At 47.0% G+C, this 22,186-nt stretch overlaps 1 protein-coding gene across 4 annotated transcripts in view; it reads left to right on the forward strand.

Moving 5' to 3' along the window:
* The window catches only part of LOC139565752 (metabotropic glutamate receptor 8-like), a 386,874-nt gene that overhangs the window by 340,577 nt on the left and 24,111 nt on the right, over nucleotides 1-22,186 (forward strand). For all 4 annotated transcript variants that reach the window (XM_071386286.1, XM_071386287.1, XM_071386284.1 and 1 more), the window contains 2 exons: nucleotides 12,240-12,379; nucleotides 14,621-15,556. In XM_071386286.1, coding sequence (XP_071242387.1) covers nucleotides 12,240-12,379; nucleotides 14,621-15,556 — 1,076 coding nt within the window. The remainder of the gene's footprint in view (nucleotides 1-12,239; nucleotides 12,380-14,620; nucleotides 15,557-22,186) is intronic.

Below are 22,186 nucleotides of genomic sequence, written 5' to 3' on the forward strand. Positions count from 1 at the left end.
CACAAAAAGCTTATTTCTCTCAAATGTTATGCACTAATGTGTTTACATCTCTGTTAGTGAACATTTCTCCTTTGCCAAGATAATCAATCCACCTCACAGGTGTGGCATGTCAAGAAGCTGATTAAACAGCATGATCATTACACAGGTGCACCTTGTACAGCGGACAATAAAAGGCCACTAAAATGTGCAGTTTTGTCACACAACACAATGCCACAGATTGTGCGTGCAATTGGCATGCTGACGACAGGAATGTCCAACAGAGCTGTTGCCAGAGAACTGAATGTTAATTTCTCCAACGTCCAAGCCGCCTCCCACGTTGTTTTAGAGAATATGGCAGTACGTCCAACCGGACTCACAACCTCAGACAACGTGTAACCAAGCTTCATCCGGCGTCTTCACCTGCGGTATCATCTGAGGCCAGCTACCCAGATAGCTGATGAAACTGAGGAGTATTTCTGTCTTTAATAAAGCCCTTTTGTGGGGAGAAACTCATTCTGATTGGCTGGGCCAAACTCCCCAGCGGGTGGCCCTGGCTCCCAAGTGGTTGGGCCTACGCCCTCCCAAGCCTACCCATGGCTGTGCCCATGCCCAGTCACATGAAATCCATCGAAATCCATAAGCTATTGGGCTGATAAACACAAGGTTTCAGGTTCAAGTCCTACTATGGCCATTCTAGCCCTGATGAATACTAAAAACACGGGTAATATAGTACTTCACCACCATTTTAGACAGTAACCTCCCTTAATAGAGCTAAATGTCACTGCCCACTTGACTGAGATGAATGTAGAAGGGCACGGAGCAGAGAGCAGGCCTGACAAACTGCACTTTACCAGACTACTTACTAGAGATCAGTAAATCTCTCTATTGACTGCTGCTGGTTTTTCAATGCCGAGAGGCACAAGATGAATTGCTGTAGGGCGGTTGATGTTGTTTACATCTAGTATCTCGTCTTCAACAGGCCCGGGGATACTCGACGTGATGCTTTCAAGCTAACTACACAGAGAAGCAGCATGTTGTGTTTGGTATCGATTTCTGCCCCTCTGAAGTTGAACAGGAGGTTAACAGTAATGATACCAGCGGAGTGAATGTGTTCTCGGCTGGGGACTGATCATGTTGTAGACGTATGTTGTTTTGTGTTGTTCAGCTACAGCCTCTTGTACCACACCATGTCTGGCATAGCAAGGTTACGGATGTTATTGGATAAAGTTACGCGTGTGTGTGAGCGAGCCGAGCGAGAGACGGGAAGACGAGAGAGTTTAAGTCAGTGTGTGTCAGTAGAGCACACTTCTATAGCTGTAGTTTAGTATGCAGCTCATCTGCGCCCGTTAGGGGGGCATTGAGTCGGACCATCCAGAATGCCTTTGACATGGCCGCAGCAGGGGGCCAGGGATCCATACCAATCAAATGCAACTTAGAGGAGCTGTGCTCATCCGATAGGCCCGATCCCCCTGCTTACCGACACAGGCGGAAAATCAATCCAGCGAGAGGAAGAGCCTAATTCAGTAGTGAGGTTTCAGAACGATCTAGGGAAAACACACGCCAGGCATGGAGATATCTCATGCAGACACACACACACACACACTGGCCGGTGCACTTATTAATGATCCTTCCTCACCGAACCCTGCAGAGGATCTAACCTTTCTCAGCAGCATGAGATTGGACACTTGGATGACCCCTCCACTGACCCCCAGTGTGTGTGTATATCTCCCTCCCTCCAGTGTTCAGGTGTTATCGATGTGCTCTCTGACTCCGACAGAAACTCATGCTGATGGAGAGAGCACCTTCCTGCTCGCGCACTTCCTAGCTCTATCCCTCCCTCTCCTCCCATCCCTCTCTCTTCCCCTCTCCCGCTCTCCTTTATCTTCTCATTATCTCTCATTCTCCCTCTCTTTTTTCTCTTCTTTTCTCCCGTCTCCTTACCTATCTCTCTTGTTTTCCCTCTCATGCACACACCCAGACACACATGCACACCCAGACACACATGCACACCCAGATGCTGGTGCATTGCAGATCCAGAGGAAGGAAGACAATAAGGAACAGTGCCTGTAGCAGCAATCACACGCTACACCGTGCGGACTGCATCTGATACCGGTTCTCCTGTTCTGTTCAGCTTGAGTCTCTACACCCTACACCCCACAGTCATCTAAAGGACATTCTGGTTCTGTCCCAAATGGTACCCTGTTCTCTATATAGTCCCCATAGAGTAGTGCACTGCTTAGGGAATAGGGTGTCGTTCAGGACGCATGGTTTGTCTCATGTCGAGCACTTACTTAGTAAGCAGCCCACTTCAGACGTTGTGTTATCACTTGATAGAGGCCATTGGATGAGTTTGCATAGTTTTATTCAAACGTGTAGGCATGCTGCGGATATTTCCTATTTTCTTAGACCAAAAACATGATGCTTCAGATTTGGCTCAATGTCGATGCTGTTTTCCCTGTTGTGTTGCTCTTTTCTGTTTCTCTCTCCTTTTCGCCCTGGTCCGTCATCCGTCATCAGTCATCAGTCATCACCATGGAGGGATTGACTCAGAATGCAAGCAAGATATCAAACAGACTAGTGTCTCTTTCATCATCTCAACTCAGAGTGCCTCTCTCATCTAGAAACGTCCTGTTCTGTTGTTGCCTACCAACAACATCCCCTCTGGTACTGTAAGTCATTGTGACACCGCTCTGTAAAGTAACACATTTAGGGACTGTTATTGGGCCGAGAAAATCTCATTTCAGTTGCTGTCGGGCCATGGTGATTCAGTTTTTCAATGAGCAGCTGAAGTGAATGTAGAAAAATAGCCACAACAAGTCTTTGTACACTTTGTAGGACAGCTATCAAAAGACATCTTTATGTCTTAAATCAGTCCCTCACATGAAGGATATAAGGTACATTGGCAAACCTGCAGCTTCCGAGGACATGTGTGTCCCACCACTTCTGCTCTGATGAATACGATAGTCTAGGGCTACGTCCCAAAAGGCACACTATAGTGCACCTACAGGCCCTGGTCAAAAGTAGTGCACTATATAGGGAATAGGTTTCAATTAGTAGTTCAGTTTATACGCTATCTCCAGAGTGTGTTACAGGAAGCCACACATGTCCTAGGTCTGCTCCTGGACAGGGACATTACACGTGTTCAATGCAACCAACATGCCCCCACACAGAGTGACACACAGGACTCGCTTTTCGGCTGACGTTAAGGCGACGCTAGTGTCAAACGCACATTAGTTTGCAATTTTGTCATGTAAAAACTGGCGCACTGGCATTTTCCAGCCCTAACGCCAGGTTCAGCAATTTACCTGTCTTATATCAGCTCACTTGCGCTCAGATTAGCGGGGTGGAAATATTTGAGGTATCCTTAAAAACATGATCCAATGTGCTAATTTCAGGTAGCGCTGATGGGGATATTTAAGACCAAGCAAAAGCTGGTTTTAGCGGTAACACAGTTGGTTTCAGCACACATTTTGACGGCGGAAACGTAGCCTATCCAGACATTTACATGTATTTATTGTTGAAATGATGGTGCCTGTAAGTGTGACATAGCCTATTTAAAACAGCCTGTTTCATTTCAAATTTGATTAGAATTATTCGTTCTCTTTTTAGGCCTTATCAATAATGAATTTAATCTTGCTTATTGACAATGTTTGGCATGTCCGTGCTCAGCCATAATGCAGTTTACAGTAGGCCTAGCCCCTACATCACTGTGAATGCTATTGAAGCCATTAAATAAAAACAATGTGGATGGCAAATGGGTTCAAATGAATGTATTTAACAAGGACAGGTCTACATTTTGTTATTTCGTTTCTGTAAGCCATTTATTAAACTATAACGGACTAACATTGGAATTGGAGTTGATTCCAAGACAATCCCTAAAAGACCGTAAATACACCAACCACATATTTCGCCATGAAGCACGTTCTGATTGGCCAGTGAGAGGCCAAGCCTCGACACACCCGCCCGCTTGTCGATTCATCAAAACACATCCCTTTCGCACCAACGCCAGCAAGCGTGCCGATAATTGTGATGGCGGAAATAGAGAAAATATTTCGGACACAACGCTGAACCTACAGAGCTACCAACTGCGCTTAGATTTACCATTCTGTTAGGTTTGTTAGAACAGAGCCCAGAGTGGTGTGACATAGCGCCTCCCACTACCCAGGTCACCTCCATTGTCCTGTATGAATCCTCGGGCGGTCTAATGAAAAGCTTGATAAGGTCTTCACTCTTCACCGTCACTGTTCATCTCTTCCCTTTTATTCCTGAAACTATTTCCAAGGTCCATTCCTTTTCAGTCTGTGAGAAACCTTAATTGTAGTTCGGTGCGTGGGAAGGACGGAATAAAAACGCCTTTCACTTTCACACCGGGGCAAAACTTTGACAGAATACATTCGACTAAAACTGCAAAACCTTTTAGAAAATATACCTTATTTGATAATGGAACTTTTCAGAAAATCTCCCAGAAACCTCCGATGGATGGATGGAGAGATAGAAGTGTGTGTTTTTTTTTTCTTCCTCTCCCTCTTTTCTTCTCTGCACTTCATTGTTGTCTGTCAAATGAGTCATCGTGATACAAGCAGAGAGCTTTCATTCCGTGTTCGGTGTTGGAACATCCAGCCAAAATCATCTCTATTGTTCCCAGCTCCAGTATGTCTGTCTGCAGAGCGTGGTTGAATGACATTGATGTGTTCTTATGATCCTTTATTAACTACCCTGTCCCCTGACAGTGTGGAGTGAGAATCCCCCGCTTCAGCAAGGAAAGAAAACATGCACAAAGGACCGCTATACTTCTAGTTTAGAACACTGGTGAGGATATTGACTGTATTGATCCAACTACTAACCCTCGTGGTAGTGCTACGTTCATTGGAACTGAACATTCACAGTGTAGCGGGTCTCCATCTTAGCGTCCTGTATAACAGTATGTTATCCTCATCCACAAAAGCACAGGACGCTGGACAAAGAACTCGGGCCAGAGAAATAGAACAATATCCACTCATTTTTTCCTACCCTAACAAAAAGGTATTTATTGAGCTACAGTACAGTAGTGGCAGCTCCTACATTTCGACCATATTGTGGTCTTGGTCGGGGCCACCCTCCACGAGGCTCTCCAGTACCCTTCTATGGAGAGGGCAGAAGAGCCAAAACAATTAGGCCCTGAGACGTGGAGCCGTGGAGTCAGTGTGTGTGTGCGTAGAGCCGCGAGGAGAAGACACGGCCATGTGGAAAGAGCCATCTCATTACAGCCCATCTTCACAGAGCTAGCTGCTCTAGCTCTGACTGCTCAGGACAAGATGGACGCCTTCTCTACGGGAACCAGCCCGGGCTAATTAGCAAGGAATAACGGCTAGATGATGAACTTGACCCTAGCATGACAGCTATACAGCCAGTTAGAGGGAAGAGAGAGGGAGAGAGGGGAATGGAGAGAGTAAGAAGAGAGATATACAACGCTGTGTGTAAGGTTTTTATGACCTGTAGGTCAAATAAAGTACAATCTAAATCCTATTCATATATGAGCTAGAATGAGCTTCACATCACCTCTGATCTCAGTGTTATTATGTTTATTGTCTGCAGGAAAACCGAGCAGAGCGTGTTTAGTTCAGAGCCTTGAAGACATCATTTCTGAGAGAAAGAGAGAGAGAGACTGAGAGAGAGAGAGAGAGAGAGAGAGAGAGAGAGAGAGAGAGAGAGAGAGAGAGAGAGAGAGAGAGAGAGAGAGAGAGAGAGAGAGAGAGAGAGAGAGACTGAGAGCGAGAGCGAGAGAGAAAGAGAGAGAGAGAGACATAGAGAGAGAGTGTAACGTCTGCTTCCAACTCACACTCTCAAACACATAGATCCCCTGAACGCAGCTCACTCTCCAGATCCCAATCACCTGAATTCTAATCACCTGTTCACACACCTGTATGGCATCATCACACACTATTTAGTTCAGTTCTTTGCACCTCATCTTTGTGAGGTATTGTTTGTTTGTGACACACTTCTCTTCAGAGAAAATTTACTCCTCCCGTGTGTGATAGTTTTCGCCTGCCTCACTAACGACACCTTTTGCCTATTCCCTGCCTGTACTTTAGCCTATCGGATTTCCTGTCATTCACCTATTGCCTGTTCTCCCGGGCGACGTTACTAGCCTTTTCCCTGCCTGTACTGTTGCCGTTTGGACCCCCTGTGTATGACCTTCTGCCTGCCCCTGGACGCAGCTACCTGCCTCCTCCTGTGGTCCTTTATATTAAACACCTGCTGCGCCCTGCGCTTGAAACCAGCTCTCTGTCTCCCTCGTGTTCATTAGAGAGAGAGAACTAAAGTCTCCCAATGTTCTGACCTTCATCTCCAGTCTACAATTCCTTCTCTGTGCTTTGTCCACATATAACCAGTATTACACAACCTCAAACTGTGGATGAGCCACCGGATGGCTGGACAGGGGAGACTGACGAGACGGAGACTGAATGGACGCTTCATCTGCCGCTCGCAGAAAAGACCCTCCCCCCGTGCCTCCGTCTGCCTGTGTGTGTGTCCTACCGCCGTCCCCACTCACAACGTTAAAAGAGCAATCAATACCTGGAGATAAGTTCAATAAGCCGGAAATCTCAGACAGCTGTTTCGGGGAGACTTAAGACATCGCGCTCTGTCTGCCGCTTGCCTGCCAGGCCGCCTCACACTGAACCCTTCCTCGGCCCAGATGACCAGAAGCTATCAGACAGCCATCGGAGGATTAATAGAACGTTAATGCTGTGTGCATGCTGTGTCGGCGGTGATTGTACATGCATCCTTTTATTCACTCTAATGCATTTTAAAACGCCGGCATTAGACTAACTGACACCACCAGATGTATGGACCTGCAGGACTCGCTCTCTCCTCTGCCACAGTCGCACCGTAATGAAATCAGCAAGTCCATTAGGCCGTTGTGAGAAATGCGACATTACCTCATCAGCCTATGAGAGTTGTGTGTGTGTGTCTGCTGAAGTCAGTAAACAGAGGAGGTATATCTGCTATGGCAGCTGGTCTCTCTAGCCTCCTGGATACGCACTGCTGCCTTCTCTCTTTCATTATGCACACTAACAATAGTGCTCTAGGAAACCCTTCTCTCTCCCCCTCTCCCTCTGCCCCTCCCTCCCTCCCCCCTTTCATTCTTTCCCTCTCTCTCTCTCGCTCTCTCTCTTTCTCTCTCTCTCATTCTCGTTCTCTCTCTCTCTCTCTCGTTCTCGTTCTCTCTCTCTCACCCTCTCTCCCCCCCTTTCCATCCTCCCCTCTTTCTCCCTCCCTCCCTCCCTCCCTCCCTCCCTCCCTCCCTCCCTCCCTCCCTCCCTCCCTCCCTCCCTCCCTCCCTCCCTCCCTCCCTTGCTCTGCTCTGTTCTGGGGAAGATAATCAAAAGACGTTCTCTTGAGAGGAAAGAGAGGAAGAGTCAACAGGAACGGGAGGCTTTTGTCAAGTTCAGGCTGAGGGCCACTTAGTTTGGCGCTCCTCCAAAAAATGTGTTTTCTTCAGCTGCGGTGTTTCGTAACTCTGTGATGAAATATCTTCGCTTGGCCTAATGATAGTAGGGCTTAGAGAAGCAGTGGAATGGTTTGGATGGTTTTGAAACTTGCCCGAGGCAGGCAAGAACTGCTAATGACCAACTAGGACAATAAAAAAAAAGATAGGCGAATTATCAAATCTCAGACCAACTGGCAAATGTAAAGTATCTGAAGCATTCAGAGATCTTGAGGCCAAAACATCTTCGGTTGACATGAGGACTCTTGACGTTGAGTTTAGAGTCGAAAAAACACCAGAAACACCATTACTCACCCGCCCACATTACTCACCCGCCCAAACGGCACATGTCCAATGGCTACACAGCCTCTGTGCTCCCTTCCACTGTGAAACACAACGAAAAGGCTGGCCCTGGCTCCTGCTTTCACACCCTGATAAACTCAGGTTTCTGGTACATTTACATTTACATTTAAGTCATTTAGCAGACGCTCTTATCCAGAGCGACTTACAAATTGGTAGTTTAATAATCATTATAATCAGCTGCCGTGTTGAGCCAAGAAGCACTCATCTCATTATAAACCCTGTAGATATTATCCCTCACCATATTAACTGCACGGAACGGCTACCCACATGATGCCTGCAGGGTAGATGGAGGGTTAGGGCACAGCGAAGAAAGCATGTAAGTAATGGATCGTAATCAAGTTAATTATTAGGCCAACGCATGTGTCTTATAGGAGAGAAGGGGGGGGAGTGGAGATAGAGAAGAGAGCCACATGAAGACAAGAGAAAGAGAGGAGGAGAGCTGGAGGAGGAGAGCTGCGAGACAAAACGAAAAAGAGAGAGAAAGAACGAGAGAGAATGAGGGAGGAGATAAAAGGGAGGATCAACAGTACATGTTTAGGAGGAGGAGGGAGCTGAGTTATTATTATCGCACAGATGTCTCCTCGTCTGCCAGGTAGAGCCTCCCCTGAGGTAACCGGTTAGTGTGGGACAGAGGGGTGGAGGGAAACGGGAGAGAAGATGTGTCCTCATCTGCCAGGTAGAGCCTCCCCTGAGGTAACCGGTTAGTGTGGGATAGAGGGGTGGAGGGAAACGGGAGAGAAGATGTGTCCTCATTACTGCATGTGTGTGTTTGTGTGCGTGCATCCCTGCGTGCGTGTGCCTACGTGCATGCTTCTGTGCGTACGTGCATGTGTGTGTGTTGTCTCCCCCATTAGCAGTACAGATGTATGCCCCACACTGCTGGGTGCTGGCAGCCACTCCACTCAGCCACTCTCTCTCATCTCCTCCTCTCAGCTCCTTCCTCCATGTTATGTTTAATTCATCTGGGTTGCAGGGTGGTTTCTGCATCAGGCCTATCAAAACACTCTCTGTTTCTGTCACGATAGGGAGTGGGGAGACTTTTGAACCCTCGTTCAGCCGGTCCCTCTCTCCTTTCCTGTATTCTCCACATCAGAGATTTTACCCAGCCTAAAACACGTTCTCTCTCTCTCTCTCTCTCTCTCTCTCTCTCTCTCTCTCTCTCTCTCTCTCTCTCTCTCTCTCTCTCTCTCTCTCTCTCTCTCTCTCTCTCTCTCTCTCTCTCTCTCTCTCTCTCTCTCTCTCTCTCTCTCTCTCTCTCTCTCTCTCTCTCTCTCTCTCTCTCTCTCTCTCTCTCTCTCCTCTCTCTCTCTCTCTCTCTCTCTCTCTCTCTCCCTCCTCTCTCTCTCCCTCCTCTCTCTCTCTCTCTCTCTCTCTCCATCCTTCTCTCTCTCTCTCTCTCTCTCTCTCTCTCTCTCTCTCTCTCTCTCTCTCTCTCTCTCTCTCTCTCTGTCCTTCTCTCTCTCTCTCCCTCTCTCTCTCTCTCTCTCTCTCTCTCTCTCCCTCTCTCCGGGGATCCACAGGGAAGAGCTGTTGACAGGGTATGCAGTGATTATCTCAGATCAGGAGGATGTTGCCTGTAGATACTGATCTTAGGTCTTTCTCCCCTTAATGGTTTAGGTTAGGATTAGGAAAGAGTAAGCTGATCCTAGACCTGTGCCTTGTAACTGTATCTTCAGGCGTTTGCCTCCCTGCCTTTTAGTAGGAGTACAACCTACCTAGAATCCATTCTCTCTACCCACAAACTGCACAGCGGGAAAACAACCTCACCTCAAACCAAACATAAGCCCTAGTGTCTGAATGGAGGAGATCAGGTTGAAACATCTTCCATCTGAAAAACCCTAGTCTCTACTTCAGCTCTTGGTCTCATCTCACCATCGCCCATCACTAGCTGAAGACCTGTGTGTCGGTTAAAGGGGCCTCTGATCCCATTCTCCTTTGGGGGTTGTGTCTGGTCCTGTGAGATGTACTATAAAGACCAATGAGGGCGAGGTCGATGAAAGGACTTTGGTGTGTTGTCTGGCTCGTCCAGTTCAATGGTTGTTGCGGCTTTGAGGTTTGTCGTGTGTGCGTGTGTGTGTGTGTGTGTGTGTGCGTGCGTGTGTGTGTGTGTGTGTGTGTGTGTGTGTGTGTGTTGTGGTAAAGAAGGGTACATGCTTACACTGACACAGTGAAGGTCATGGTTAACGATGCAGAATCGTGTGAAATTTAAATGTCGATATCTCCGTGTTGCTACTTTCAGAAATGGCTGAGGGACCATGCTTCACTGACTCGTACTGCTCTGCTCGAATTGCCCTTATAAGGAACATACTGAACAATTGTATTAGTCAGCTTGCTTGTATCCAGTAATCGTCATCAGAGTAGCTAATATGGTTTGGGACAGGCTGTTTCCGGAGATGACGTTTAAGTGTGTGTCAGTGCGTGTCTGTGCATGTGTGTGCGCGTACGTTTGTGTGTGCGTGAGTGTGTAACTTGCATCAGTCGTGTCTGCAGAATCGGCCTCATTGGTTGGGCAGGGAACAGTGAGCAATATTGGGCCGTATATTGACACCAATTTGACAGGCAGAAATCCTTCCCTGGGAATGTGCCATGATTCATTTCCACACTGATGAGATGGAGACCTCTCCCATTTGCAGTGCATGTTCCCCCGCTGTTGTGCGAAGCGAGGGATGAACGGAGAAGAGGGGAAAAGAGGAAGAGAATACGTTGTTCCCACTCACTGATAGTATGATAGTATCAGCGTTCTGCTTCTCTACCAGCATCACGTGTGTGTGTGTGAGTGTGTGTGTGTGTGTGTGTGTGTGTGAGTGTGTGTGTGTGTGAGTGTGTGTGTGTGTGTGTGAGTCGCACCCTATTCCCCATGTAGTGCACTACTTTGGACCAAAGCCCAATGACACCCTGTGTAGTCCTGATTTATAGGGAGTTGTGTTGCACTTTAACAATTTGTAGCCTGGGTGGCAGTTTTGTAACAACCAGTCTGGACGCTTCTCTCTCTGATGTAGGACAGGAGGAGACAGACAAACAGACAGACAGGAGCAAGCGGCGAGCGCCGGCGTCTAGCGTCTTTGAGTTGTGGCGGGCGGGGCTGTGTGGAGGCATGTTAAAGAGTGGTTTACCCAGAGTCCTCTGGAAATCTTCTCATTCATTACCACTGGAATATATATATATATATATATATATAGAGAGAGAGAGAGAGAGAGAGAGAGAGAGAGAGAGAGAGAGAGAGAGAGAGAGAGAGAGAGAGAGAGAGAGAGAGAGAGAGAGAGAGAGAGAGAGAGAGAGAGAGAGAGAGAGAGAGAGAGAGAGAGAGAGAGAGAGAGAGAGAGAGAGAGAGAGAGAGAGAGAGAGAGAGAGAGAGAGAGAGAGAGAGAGAGAGAGAGAGAGAGAGAGAGAGAGAGAGAGAGAGAGAGAGAGAGAGAGAGAGAGATCCTAGAGCACTATTGTTAGTGTGCATAATGAAAGAGAGATGGCAGCAGTGCGTATCCAGGAGGCTAGAGAGACCAGCTGCCATTGCAGATAGAGAGAGGAGTTTACTTCTCTGTTTCACTACATTATCTCTTTCTCTCTCTCGGTAGCTCTCTCAACTTTGCTCTTTCTCTCTTATTCTCCTAGTATCTATCTCCCAGCTACTCTCCCTTTCGTTCCGTCAGATATGGTAGATCGTTGCCATGACGTACAGCTTTCTGTAGGAATGTCAGTAATGCACACCTCTTTTAAGATTTATATTTGTAATTACATTACTGCTTTGATGGGCCAGATTCTCCACCCGCGCTGCTGCCGCACTGAAATATTGGATTTCAAAGCTTCATAAGAGGAGAGAGAACCATAGATAGAAAGGGAGAGAGAGAGGAAGGGAGAGGAAGAGAGAGAGAGAACGGATGAGGAGGCTGTGAGTTTAGCATAATCGGTGGAGAGAAAAGCCCATCTGTGAAATACTTTGCGCCTGGGGAGGTTGAGGCTGTGTACACACACACACACACTCACACACACACACACACACACACACACACACACACACACACACACACACACACACACACACACACACACACACACACACACACACACACACACACACACACACACACACACACACACTTTTTGCATAATTCATGTGTGACAGCTGAGCCCGGCTCGTTAGGGTGACAGGTATACACGAGGCTCTGAATGAACTTCTGAAAAAGATTCCCACTGTAAGAAACAGACCTTATACCATAGTTGTATATATAAGGTGTATAGGTGTATATAGGTGTATGGTGTATATATAAGTTAGTCCAAAAATATGTTGTGTTGGACCAAATCATGTATTGGTGTGAAAATGCAGAACTACAAAGATATTGTACAATCTTACAGTATGGTATATTAGCTGTCTGTGTGATGAATGATATACAGTGTGTCTTCTTGTTAATTTCCCACCATCTCTGTCTTCCAGGAAGTGCCGGTACTCCAGTGGTGTTTAATGAGAACGGCGACGCCCCTGGACGGTACGACATCTTCCAGTACCAGAGCACCAACCGCTCTACCAGAGAGTACAAGGTCATAGGGACCTGGACCAACAAACTACACCTAAATGTGAGACTAACGTAATAGCAATATCTATCTTTTGTGATCTAGTGTTGTCATATTCCGAGGTATTCATACATAGCCTGGTCCCGGCTCTGTTTGTGCCTTCATGTCAACATGTTTGGCATGACAATGAACAACGGCTTGACATTATAGCACAAACACCTCTGAAATCGGGCACATTTTATAGATATCAGCATTTATTCACGATCAAGTCGTGAAACTTCGCATTTCTATTCAATCGTTATCATCCAGAACTTGTTTTCGTGTCATGTTTGGGTCCCATCTCTTCCCTGTGTTTTTTGTCCTACGGTCTTCCAGTACTTCTGAGTAGTTTGTGTTCCTGCACGCATACAGTTACTGCTCAGTGCTTGACTTTCAGTGAGCAGCTACTTGTTATTCAGCTGTTACTGATTGGAATACACACACACGCACACGTGCACACACACACGTGCACACACATGAACACACACACACACACACATACGCGTACACTTTCTGCATCATTAATATGTGTGACCTGAGCCCGGCTCGTTAGGGTGAAGAGAGAGAGAGAGAGAGGGATGGGAGGAGAGGGAGGGATAGAGCTAGGAAGTGCGCGAGCAGGAAGTGCTCTCTCCATCAGCATGAGTTTCTGTCGGAGTCAGAGAGCACATCGATAACACCTGAACACTGGAGGAAGGGAGGGACACGCACGCACGCACGCACGCACGCACGCACGCACGCACGCACGCACGCACACACACACACACACACACACACACACACACACACACACACACACACACACACACACACACACACACACACACACACACACACACACACACACACACACACACACACACACACACACACACACACACAGGCCACAGGAGGAGAGACGACGGGGCTTATAGCTTCGTAATGCCTCTGCATGCCTGTCTGAGATCCACAGCCTTGGTAAACGAGCAGCGTGTTCACACACAGATAGATTCCTAGAACAGACAGGCTGGGGCACGGTTGGGCAGAACTCTCTGAGGGATCTTAAAACCATCTGCTTTGGTCGTACGTGCAGAGATCAGTCAGGCAGCACACATGCTGTACACCTACACCTAACAATGCTCAAGACCTATCTGACTCCCCTTACTGCTTACCTGCACGTATCATTCACAACGGTATAAGCGGATAAGTTCGGACTGTAGAAGCTAAATTGGCTGGACTCTGAAGACTTGGAGACTGGAGAATTGGCTGGGAGGAAAATGGAAGTTAGGCTCAAATGCTGAACATTGCCTATTGAACTTCTCTTTTCTTCCAGGGCTGAATTTCTCTTGCGAATTCACTTTGTTCTTCGATCTATTTACCTTGGCTGGACTGGGAGGCAGCAACAGCCTACTGTTCCCTCTCGGCTGGCTGCTGAGAACTAGAGACAGAATATCCCCATTCCATATATACATTTTGTTTCACCTTAACAGTGTTTTGAATTCAAGGATTCACCGAAGTGCCGGAAGTTACTTTCATCTCGTGGTTAAATCTCTTCCCTCAGGATCAGTTGTGCCATTGGACATGCTTTTCTTTCATGACACGCTCATAATGCTTCATAATGAGACCTAAAGTATTTTGTTCATCAGGTAATACTTATCAATTATACCCCAGAAAGTTCACGGACAGGCTTAATGTTTTTTTGAGCGTTCATAATGCAAGCATGGCCGAATATCACTTTACCACAAAAAAACAGGAAGGCGTAATAGCACTAAAGGGAAATAAGACCCAAATCTAAAACCACGTATACAGACAGGTGTCTCCTGCTCTCAGCAGAATCCCCAGTCAGCCAGTTTCCTCTAGTTCTGCTGGACCAGTACTTTGTGTGCCTGTTCAGAGATAGAGAGAGGAGCTCCGTTCCCATCACCCTGGGCTGTGTTATAAACAGTTTATTAATACACACACACTGCATCAGTCTGATGCAGATGGCCAATTTGTGCCAGCTCTGATTAAACCAGTTTAATTTCTATGAGATTTATGCCTAGTAGGCAGCACAAGGGAAATGATAAGAAGTTCTTCTTTGGTTAATTACTTTGTGAGTTGCCCTTTGGGAAATGTTTAAGCAGGTACAAACAGTTGAACAACGGTAGGCTTTGAAGAAAGTCAGAACATTCGTTAGCCAGAAACAGTCTAGAATCACAACCCTTCTAGAACCAAAACCGTAATTGAGTCCCAACCTATCTGTCCTCTGACTGGTCTCTCCTCTCTCCTGTGACCTTATGACCCCAGGTAGAGGCCATGCAGTGGCGGGCAGGCGACCCGTCCCTCCCGGCATCTGTGTGCAGCGTACCCTGCCGGATGGGTGAGAGGAAGAAGATCGTGAAGGGCGTGCCGTGCTGCTGGCACTGCGAGCGCTGCGATGGCTATCACTTCCAGGCCAGCGAGTTCAGCTGTGAACTGTGCCCCTACGAACAGCGCCCCGACGCCAACCGAACGGGCTGCCAGAACATCCCCATCATCAAGCTGGAGTGGCACTCGCCGTGGGCCGTCATTCCCGTCTTCATCTCAATGCTAGGCATCATCGCCACCACCTTCGTTATCGTCACCTTCGTCCGCTACAACGAAACGCCCATCGTCAGGGCGTCCGGCCGTGAGATGAGCTACGTGCTGTTGACGGGCATTTTCCTGTGTTATGCAATCACCTTCCTGATGATCGCGGCGCCCGACGTGGGCGTGTGTTCCTTCCGGAGGATCTTTCTGGGTCTGGGGATGTGCTTCAGCTACGCGGCTCTCCTCACCAAGACCAACCGTATCCACCGCATCTTCGAGCAGGGGAAGAAGTCGGTCAGCGCCCCCCGGTTCATCTCCCCGGCCTCCCAGCTGGTCATCACCTTCTCCCTGATCTCGGTGCAGCTCCTGGGGGTGTTTGTGTGGTTCGCCGTGGACCCGCCACACACCTTCGTGGACTACGGCGAGCAGCGGACCCAGGACCCGGCGGCAGCTCGCGGCGTGCTGAAGTGCGACATCTCCGACCTGTCCCTGATCTGCTCCTTGGGCTACTCCATCCTACTGATGGTCACATGCACTGTTTACGCCATCAAGACCAGGGGAGTGCCGGAGACCTTCAACGAGGCCAAGCCAATTGGATTTACCATGTACACTACCTGCATAATCTGGCTGGCGTTTATCCCTATCTTCTTCGGGACGGCACAGTCGGCAGAGAGGGTGAGTGGAACAGCTTTTATAACACACAAACACGCAGAAAAGTGGAGGCTGTGTGCTTCTAATGAATGGATGATTTTGGATGAATGGTCTCTTTCCCATCAGTCAGCTAGTGATTTAGAATGGAGCTATGAGCTATCGTAATAGCTTAAGTCTAAAGCCTCACCTTCCCATGTGAATAAGACTGGATTTTCTATCTGAGGGACTAGAGCCAAGTCTTTGCAGGCTTTAATAAGAGGATCATATACAGGGTGTACTCCCTCTCTCTCTCTGTATCACTCTTTGTGTCGGTGTGTCTATCACTCTTTGTGTCGGTGTGTCTATCACTCTTTGTGTGGGTGTGTCTATCACTCTTTGTGTGGGTGTGTCTATCACTCTTTGTGTGGGTGTGTCTATCACTCTTTGTGTGGGTGTGTATCACTCTTTGTGTGGGTGTGTATCACTCTTTGTGTGGGTGTGGGTATGTCAGACTTGAACTTCAGAACATATTGCCTCGTGCCTCGGCTCTAGGCGGTAGATTAGCGAGGTATATTCAGTCGAGCAGGGCTCTGGGAAGCTTGAGAAAACAAAGGGTCGTTCCTCTGCATAACCTCTGACCTGCCGTGTGCTGGAGGTCAGGTTTGCGCCAGCTGCACTTGGAGAGTGGTACTTCCAGGTCATCTGAAAAGCTTTTCTGCACAGTGGAATTTCAGTGACTGTTCCACTGCTGTTTGGCAGAGGGTATTTTTCAAATGCAACACCTCCACAACGTTAGAGACAGAGGGGAAATAGCTGGGACACTGTAAAACATGAAATACTCACAGGAGAGGAAAAGAGGGGGAGAGGAGAAGAGGTCCTCATTAAAGCTCATCACCGAGTCACACCATCACCCATCACCCGTTTACTTTCCTGTGTTGACATGCGGCTTACACACACTTGTATGGATGCCCCAATTAGCCTATAAACAACTGTTGTGTTGAGGTGAGTGTTCAGCTCTGGTTGGCAAACTATGTTTGCACTGATGTTACTGGTAGAAACACACACAGCCAGCATGAACAGCAGGAACATTCTCAGTAACAGTTACGTAAACTTTTTTACTTGCTATGATTGTGATATGTTCTTGTTTATCTTCCTTAGTTGAATACACTGACTGTAAATAGTAAGTCACACGGGATAAGAGTGTCTGCTAAATTACCAAATGTAAATGTGAAAGTGAACATACCAAAAGGAATTGCAAAGCACACGGGGTATTAATTATTGGCTTTATTTTGGGGTGGAGCACATTTGAATAATACTCAGCATGGTTTGCAATTGTTCATTTTTACATATACAGTACGTACATTTATATGTAGTTAATTTAGCAGATGCTCTTATCCCACCATAGTGCCATCAGACTTCTGATACCAATGCAAGGTGAAAGGAGGCCATAAAACGGTGAACAGCTATAAAAAAAAAAGGTATAGAAAAGTATTTTGTAAATACAAATTACAGTTCTGGACGGTATCTTGTTACAAAATACATTGGAGTGTAGTTCAGCCCAGTGTAATACAAATGACTAAATACTCAGAAGAAGTTGAAATACATATATCAAATACATGTAACAGAAATACTGTCCATCTCTGCACGCACACACACGCTGCATAAATGATTTGGTGTGTGAATGTGGCGCCGGGAAGAATAGGAGCTAAACAGAGCTGTGGTTCTGCTCATCGCGTCCATGTCACTGTGCTGTGGGATGTGATGACAGAGGAAGCCTGGTAAACATTTGAATCAAAGGAGGGAATTGATGTGTGGGTTGACACGTAAAAAATGTTTGGAAATATAGAAAGCATGAGAACAAATTGGGTTTTGATTTTGCAATGAGTGAACATGTAGATGCTGCTTGTCAAAATGAGGAGGCTGATTCAGTTGAAGTGTTGATCGAAGACTTTTGTTTTGATACAGGCTGAGCGAAATGAACACACACACACACACACACACACACACACACACACACACACACACACACACACACACACACACACACACACACACACACACACACACACACACACACACACACACACACACACACACACACACACACACACACACACACACACACACACACACACACACACACACACAAACATGCACCCAGGCCAGACACAGATCACTATGTCCTCAGGGGTATTTCTATTCTGATGCTTAGATTGGCCGTATTGATGTTCTCCAAACACAACCTCTTTTCTCAGTAATCATTGCCTGATCCAATATTCCTCATGCGTGTGTGTGTTGACGTGCGTGTGTGTACGTGCATGTGCATGTCTGTGTGTGTGCGTGTGTGCATGCGTGTACGGTATCTGCGCGTGTGCACCCGTGTAGCGTATGTGTTTGTGTGTGTTTAGCGCCCATGTTAAATGCACTTTACACTCATTGGGATTCAAAGAGGACTTACAGTATTGATTGTTAATGTCAAACTGCTTTATTATCGTGGCTGGAGAGGCCTGGGATGCATCCTAAATGGCACCCTATTCCCTATATACAGCACTATAGAGGCCTGGTCAAAAGTAGTGCACTTTATAGAGAAAAGGCTGCCATTGGGGAATGGTCCGGAAACGGCTGTATGTATCAGGGGCCAGAATCAATGAAGGCAGAAGGTGGTCTCTTTAGATAATGGCTCTGTATGTACAGTATCTATGACCAGATCAAATGAGCTGCCTTCCAACCACACTCATAACATAAACATCCTGGTTGTGTCCCGACACCGTAGTCCCTATCTAGTGTACTACTTTTGATCAGGGCCCATAGTAGTGCGCTATGAAGGGGAATGGTGTCATTTGGGACTCAACCCCTTCCTGTTAGTGGATTGGCTGGAATTGAAATCAACAGTTTTGACAGGCAATCACTTGAATATCATTAAATATATACATAAACACTAGGCCTAGAGTGCACGTTGATTGAATTCAGCTGGTTTCCCTACAACATAGGCACTTGTGTAGCATAGGATTTGATCTTAATTAGATGTTGAGGCTACAGCACTTAGACTAAATTGAATCAACCTTAAATCTTCAGTGTTCACCTTCTAGGCGTACCCGTGGAGATGTTGGAGTGTAATGCAGTTGAAGGCTTGTAACAGCAACACTATTCTACATAATTGTAAATGACAGTGCTTTGAACGCAGCTCACATGAAGCTCACTGCGTGGTGCCTGAGGCGGAGAGGGGAAAGTGGTGGATGGAGGTAAAGCTTTGTCAGTAATGATGTAGTACCGTTGGGAGAGAGATAGAAGAGGAAGAGAGAGTGGGGAGAGAGAGAGAGAGAGAGGCTGTAGTCAGGATCAGACACAGACCGAAGGCAAGAGAGGAAGATATTCTAACACAACGTCCCTTGATGCCCTTCCCCGACCAGGCTCTAATAGCCCCAGTGAGGCTAGGCTAGCCCCGGCAGAAACCCCCTCGGGACGTTATTATCGGTGGCTCTGCGTGAGTACGGAGGTTACTCATCGTCCAGCTGAAGGATTAACGGCCAGGCCCGCGGAGATGCAGTGGCGCGCCCAGGTCATTACCGCGTTGGCTATGCAAACATTAAACTGGCCTAATCTGCTTGGACCAATGGGCTCTGTACCACACGCCACTGAGGTGACTCCGCCGGGCAGGGAGTAGAGATGGAGGAAGGCACAGAGAGGGAAAGAGCGGAGTAGAGGAAAGGAAGGGAGGGAAGGAGAAAAAAAACTGAGAGAAATAATGAGAGGGAGTAGTGAAAGATGCTCTGAATCAGAGTGCTATAGATAATTCAAAGATGGATGGAGGGAGGGAAGGAGAAAGTGAAGGAGGGGAGATAGAGAGAGAATGGGGGATAGAATGACTTAATCAGAGAGCGGTAGAGAGAACAGGGACTCAGCAAGGGAGGAAAGGATAATCCTTCAGAGGAGGAGTGGTGGAGATAAAGGGCAGAGAGAGAGAGAGAGAGAGAGAGAGAGAGAGAGAGAGAGAGAGAGAGAGAGAGAGAGAGAGAGAGAGAGAGAGAGAGAGAGAGAGAGAGAGAGAGAGAGAGAGAGAGAGAGAGAGAGAGAGAGAGAGAGAGAGAGAGAGAGAGAGAGAGAGAGAGAGAGACTGATCACCCCAATTCACAAAAGTGGAGACACATTTGAAAATCCTGTGCATTATCATTAACAGCAGACTCGTAACATTTCCTCAGTTAAAACAATGTACTGAGCTAATGTCAAATTAGCTTTTTACCAAATAACCGTACGACAGACCACGTATTCACCCTGCACACCCTAATTGACAAACAAACAAACCCAAACAAATTCAAAGTCTTCGCATGCTTTGTTGATTTCAAAAAAGCTTTCGACTCAATTTGGAATGAGGGTCCGCTATACAAATTGATGGAAAGTGGTGTTGGGGGAAAAACATACAACATTATAAAATCCATGTACACAAACAATTAAAATTGGCAAAGACACACACGTTTCTTTCCACAGGGCCGTGGGGTCAGACAGGGATGCAGCTTAAGCCCCACCCTCTTCAACATATATATCAACTAATTGGCGAGGGCACTAGAACAGTCTGCAGCACCCTGCCTCACCCTACTAGAATCTGAAGTCAAATGTCTACTCTTTGCTGATGATCTGGTGCTTCTGTCACCAACCAAGGAAGGCCTACAGCAGCACCTAGATCTTCTGCACAGGTTCTGCCAGACCTGGGCCCTGACAGAAAATCTCAGTAAGACCAAAATAATGGTGTTCCAAAAAAGATCCAATTGCCAGGACCACAAATACAACTTCCATCTAAACACTGTTGCCCTAGATCACACAAAAAACTATACATACCTCAGCCTAAACATCAGTGCCACAGGTAACTTCCACAAAGCTGTGAATGAAGGGCCTTCTATACCATCAAAAGGAACATCAAATTCAACATACCAATTAGGATCTGGATAAAAATACTTGAATCAGTTATAGAACACATTGCCCTTTATGGTTGTGATGTCTGGGGTCTGCTCACCAATCAATAATTCACAAAATGGGACAAACACCAAATTGAGACTCTGCATGCACATTTCAGCAAAAATATCCTCCGTGTACAACGTAAAACAAACACCAAATAATGCATGCAGAGTAAAATTAGGCTGATACCCACTAATTATCAGTCCAGACAAGAGACGTTCAATTCTACAACCACCTAAACCTTCCATGACAAAGCCTAGCTAATGGCACGGTATCTAGCTAATGGCACGGTATCTAGCTAATGGCACGGTATCTAGCTAATGTCACGGTCAGGAGCATTTGCACATCAGGAGCTGCAGTTTAGGCCCAGTGCTCTAGGGAGATTTCACAGAAAGCTTAGTTTATAGGATAGCAGGGGTTAGGTCAGAACTGGGATGATTCAGCTCACATCACAACTCTAGTTTTGTTTGACATAGATATCATGATGTCAGCCATTTTCAAACAGCATTTCGAAAGTTCTCTGTATTGTTTGATCGCATGTACGGAAACACATTGAAAAAAAGCGCCATTCATTTTCCAAACGGAATATTTTGCGCACTGTAGTTGAACAATCCTGATGGGATTTGGTATATTCTTGGCAAACTTCAGTAGAAGGAGACGGTGTCAGATCTCACCATCAGACACAGAGATGCAGCAGACTGCACCCCCCCCCCCACACCCTCCCCACCCCCCCAGACACACCCTCGGAAAAAGAAAAGCTTACAAACGCATAAACGACACACATTCGTCTTGGGAGAACTACACCCCAACTCTTTGAAAGGAGCGATGGGGAGCACTCATTTGACATTGCCTTTACTGAACGACTATGACAACAGAATGAAATAAACATCAAAATGTTCCCCTAGAACGCTTGTTATTGTTCTTCTCACTCACTCTGCAGCCAAGGCATATTGGAAATGTCAAGCGCATTACAGGGGCTGTCTGCATGACTGGGACGTTTCAGAGGGATAATTCTGGGAAATTACAGAAGGAGTCAAGTCAGTGTGTGTGTGTGTGTGTGTGTCAAATCATAGGACATGGCAGATCAGTAACAACACAGTACAGCACGCTGCCTGCTGGCTCCTCATACCTGTAAGATACTGTACTGTATGGGAGGATATAGTGACCTAGCACTTATCGGAACTCACCTGCCTTAGTTTTAGCGGTCTGGGGAGGTCTGTGAGAGTGTGTGGAAGGTGTATGGTGATGTGTGAGGTGATCGGGTGAGTATGTGAGAGTATGGGGACTTCATGGGGTTAGTGTGAGTGAGTTTTTGTCCTACCTGCCTTCGTTGGCGACAGGCCCCTTGTGTGTGTATGTGTATGCGTGTGTGTGTGTGTGTGTGTGTGTGTGCGTGCATGTCTGGTGGCAGTGCCAGACCCATCAGGCCCATCAGCCTGCCTAATGGCTGGGGGACTACTCGGTCGTTTGTGTGTGTGTGTGTACTGAGTCGTGTGATTCACAGAAACAGATGTGTTTCATCCTCACTTCTATCACACTGATAATGTAGTGATACACCTATGACAGCAGCAGAGAGACAATGCCGCTACACTATCCGGCTGTGACAAGACAGAACAGAACAGATCAGAACTGCACAAAGAGAGCAGAACTGGACCTGCACATCATCATCGTCAGACCTGCGAGAGTAAAGGACGGGGTGTCACTATAACGGACATGTGCCGTGCC

The sequence above is a fragment of the Salvelinus alpinus genome, chromosome 37, assembly GCF_045679555.1.
Source record: "Salvelinus alpinus chromosome 37, SLU_Salpinus.1, whole genome shotgun sequence".
Lineage (NCBI taxonomy): Eukaryota > Metazoa > Chordata > Actinopteri > Salmoniformes > Salmonidae > Salvelinus > Salvelinus alpinus.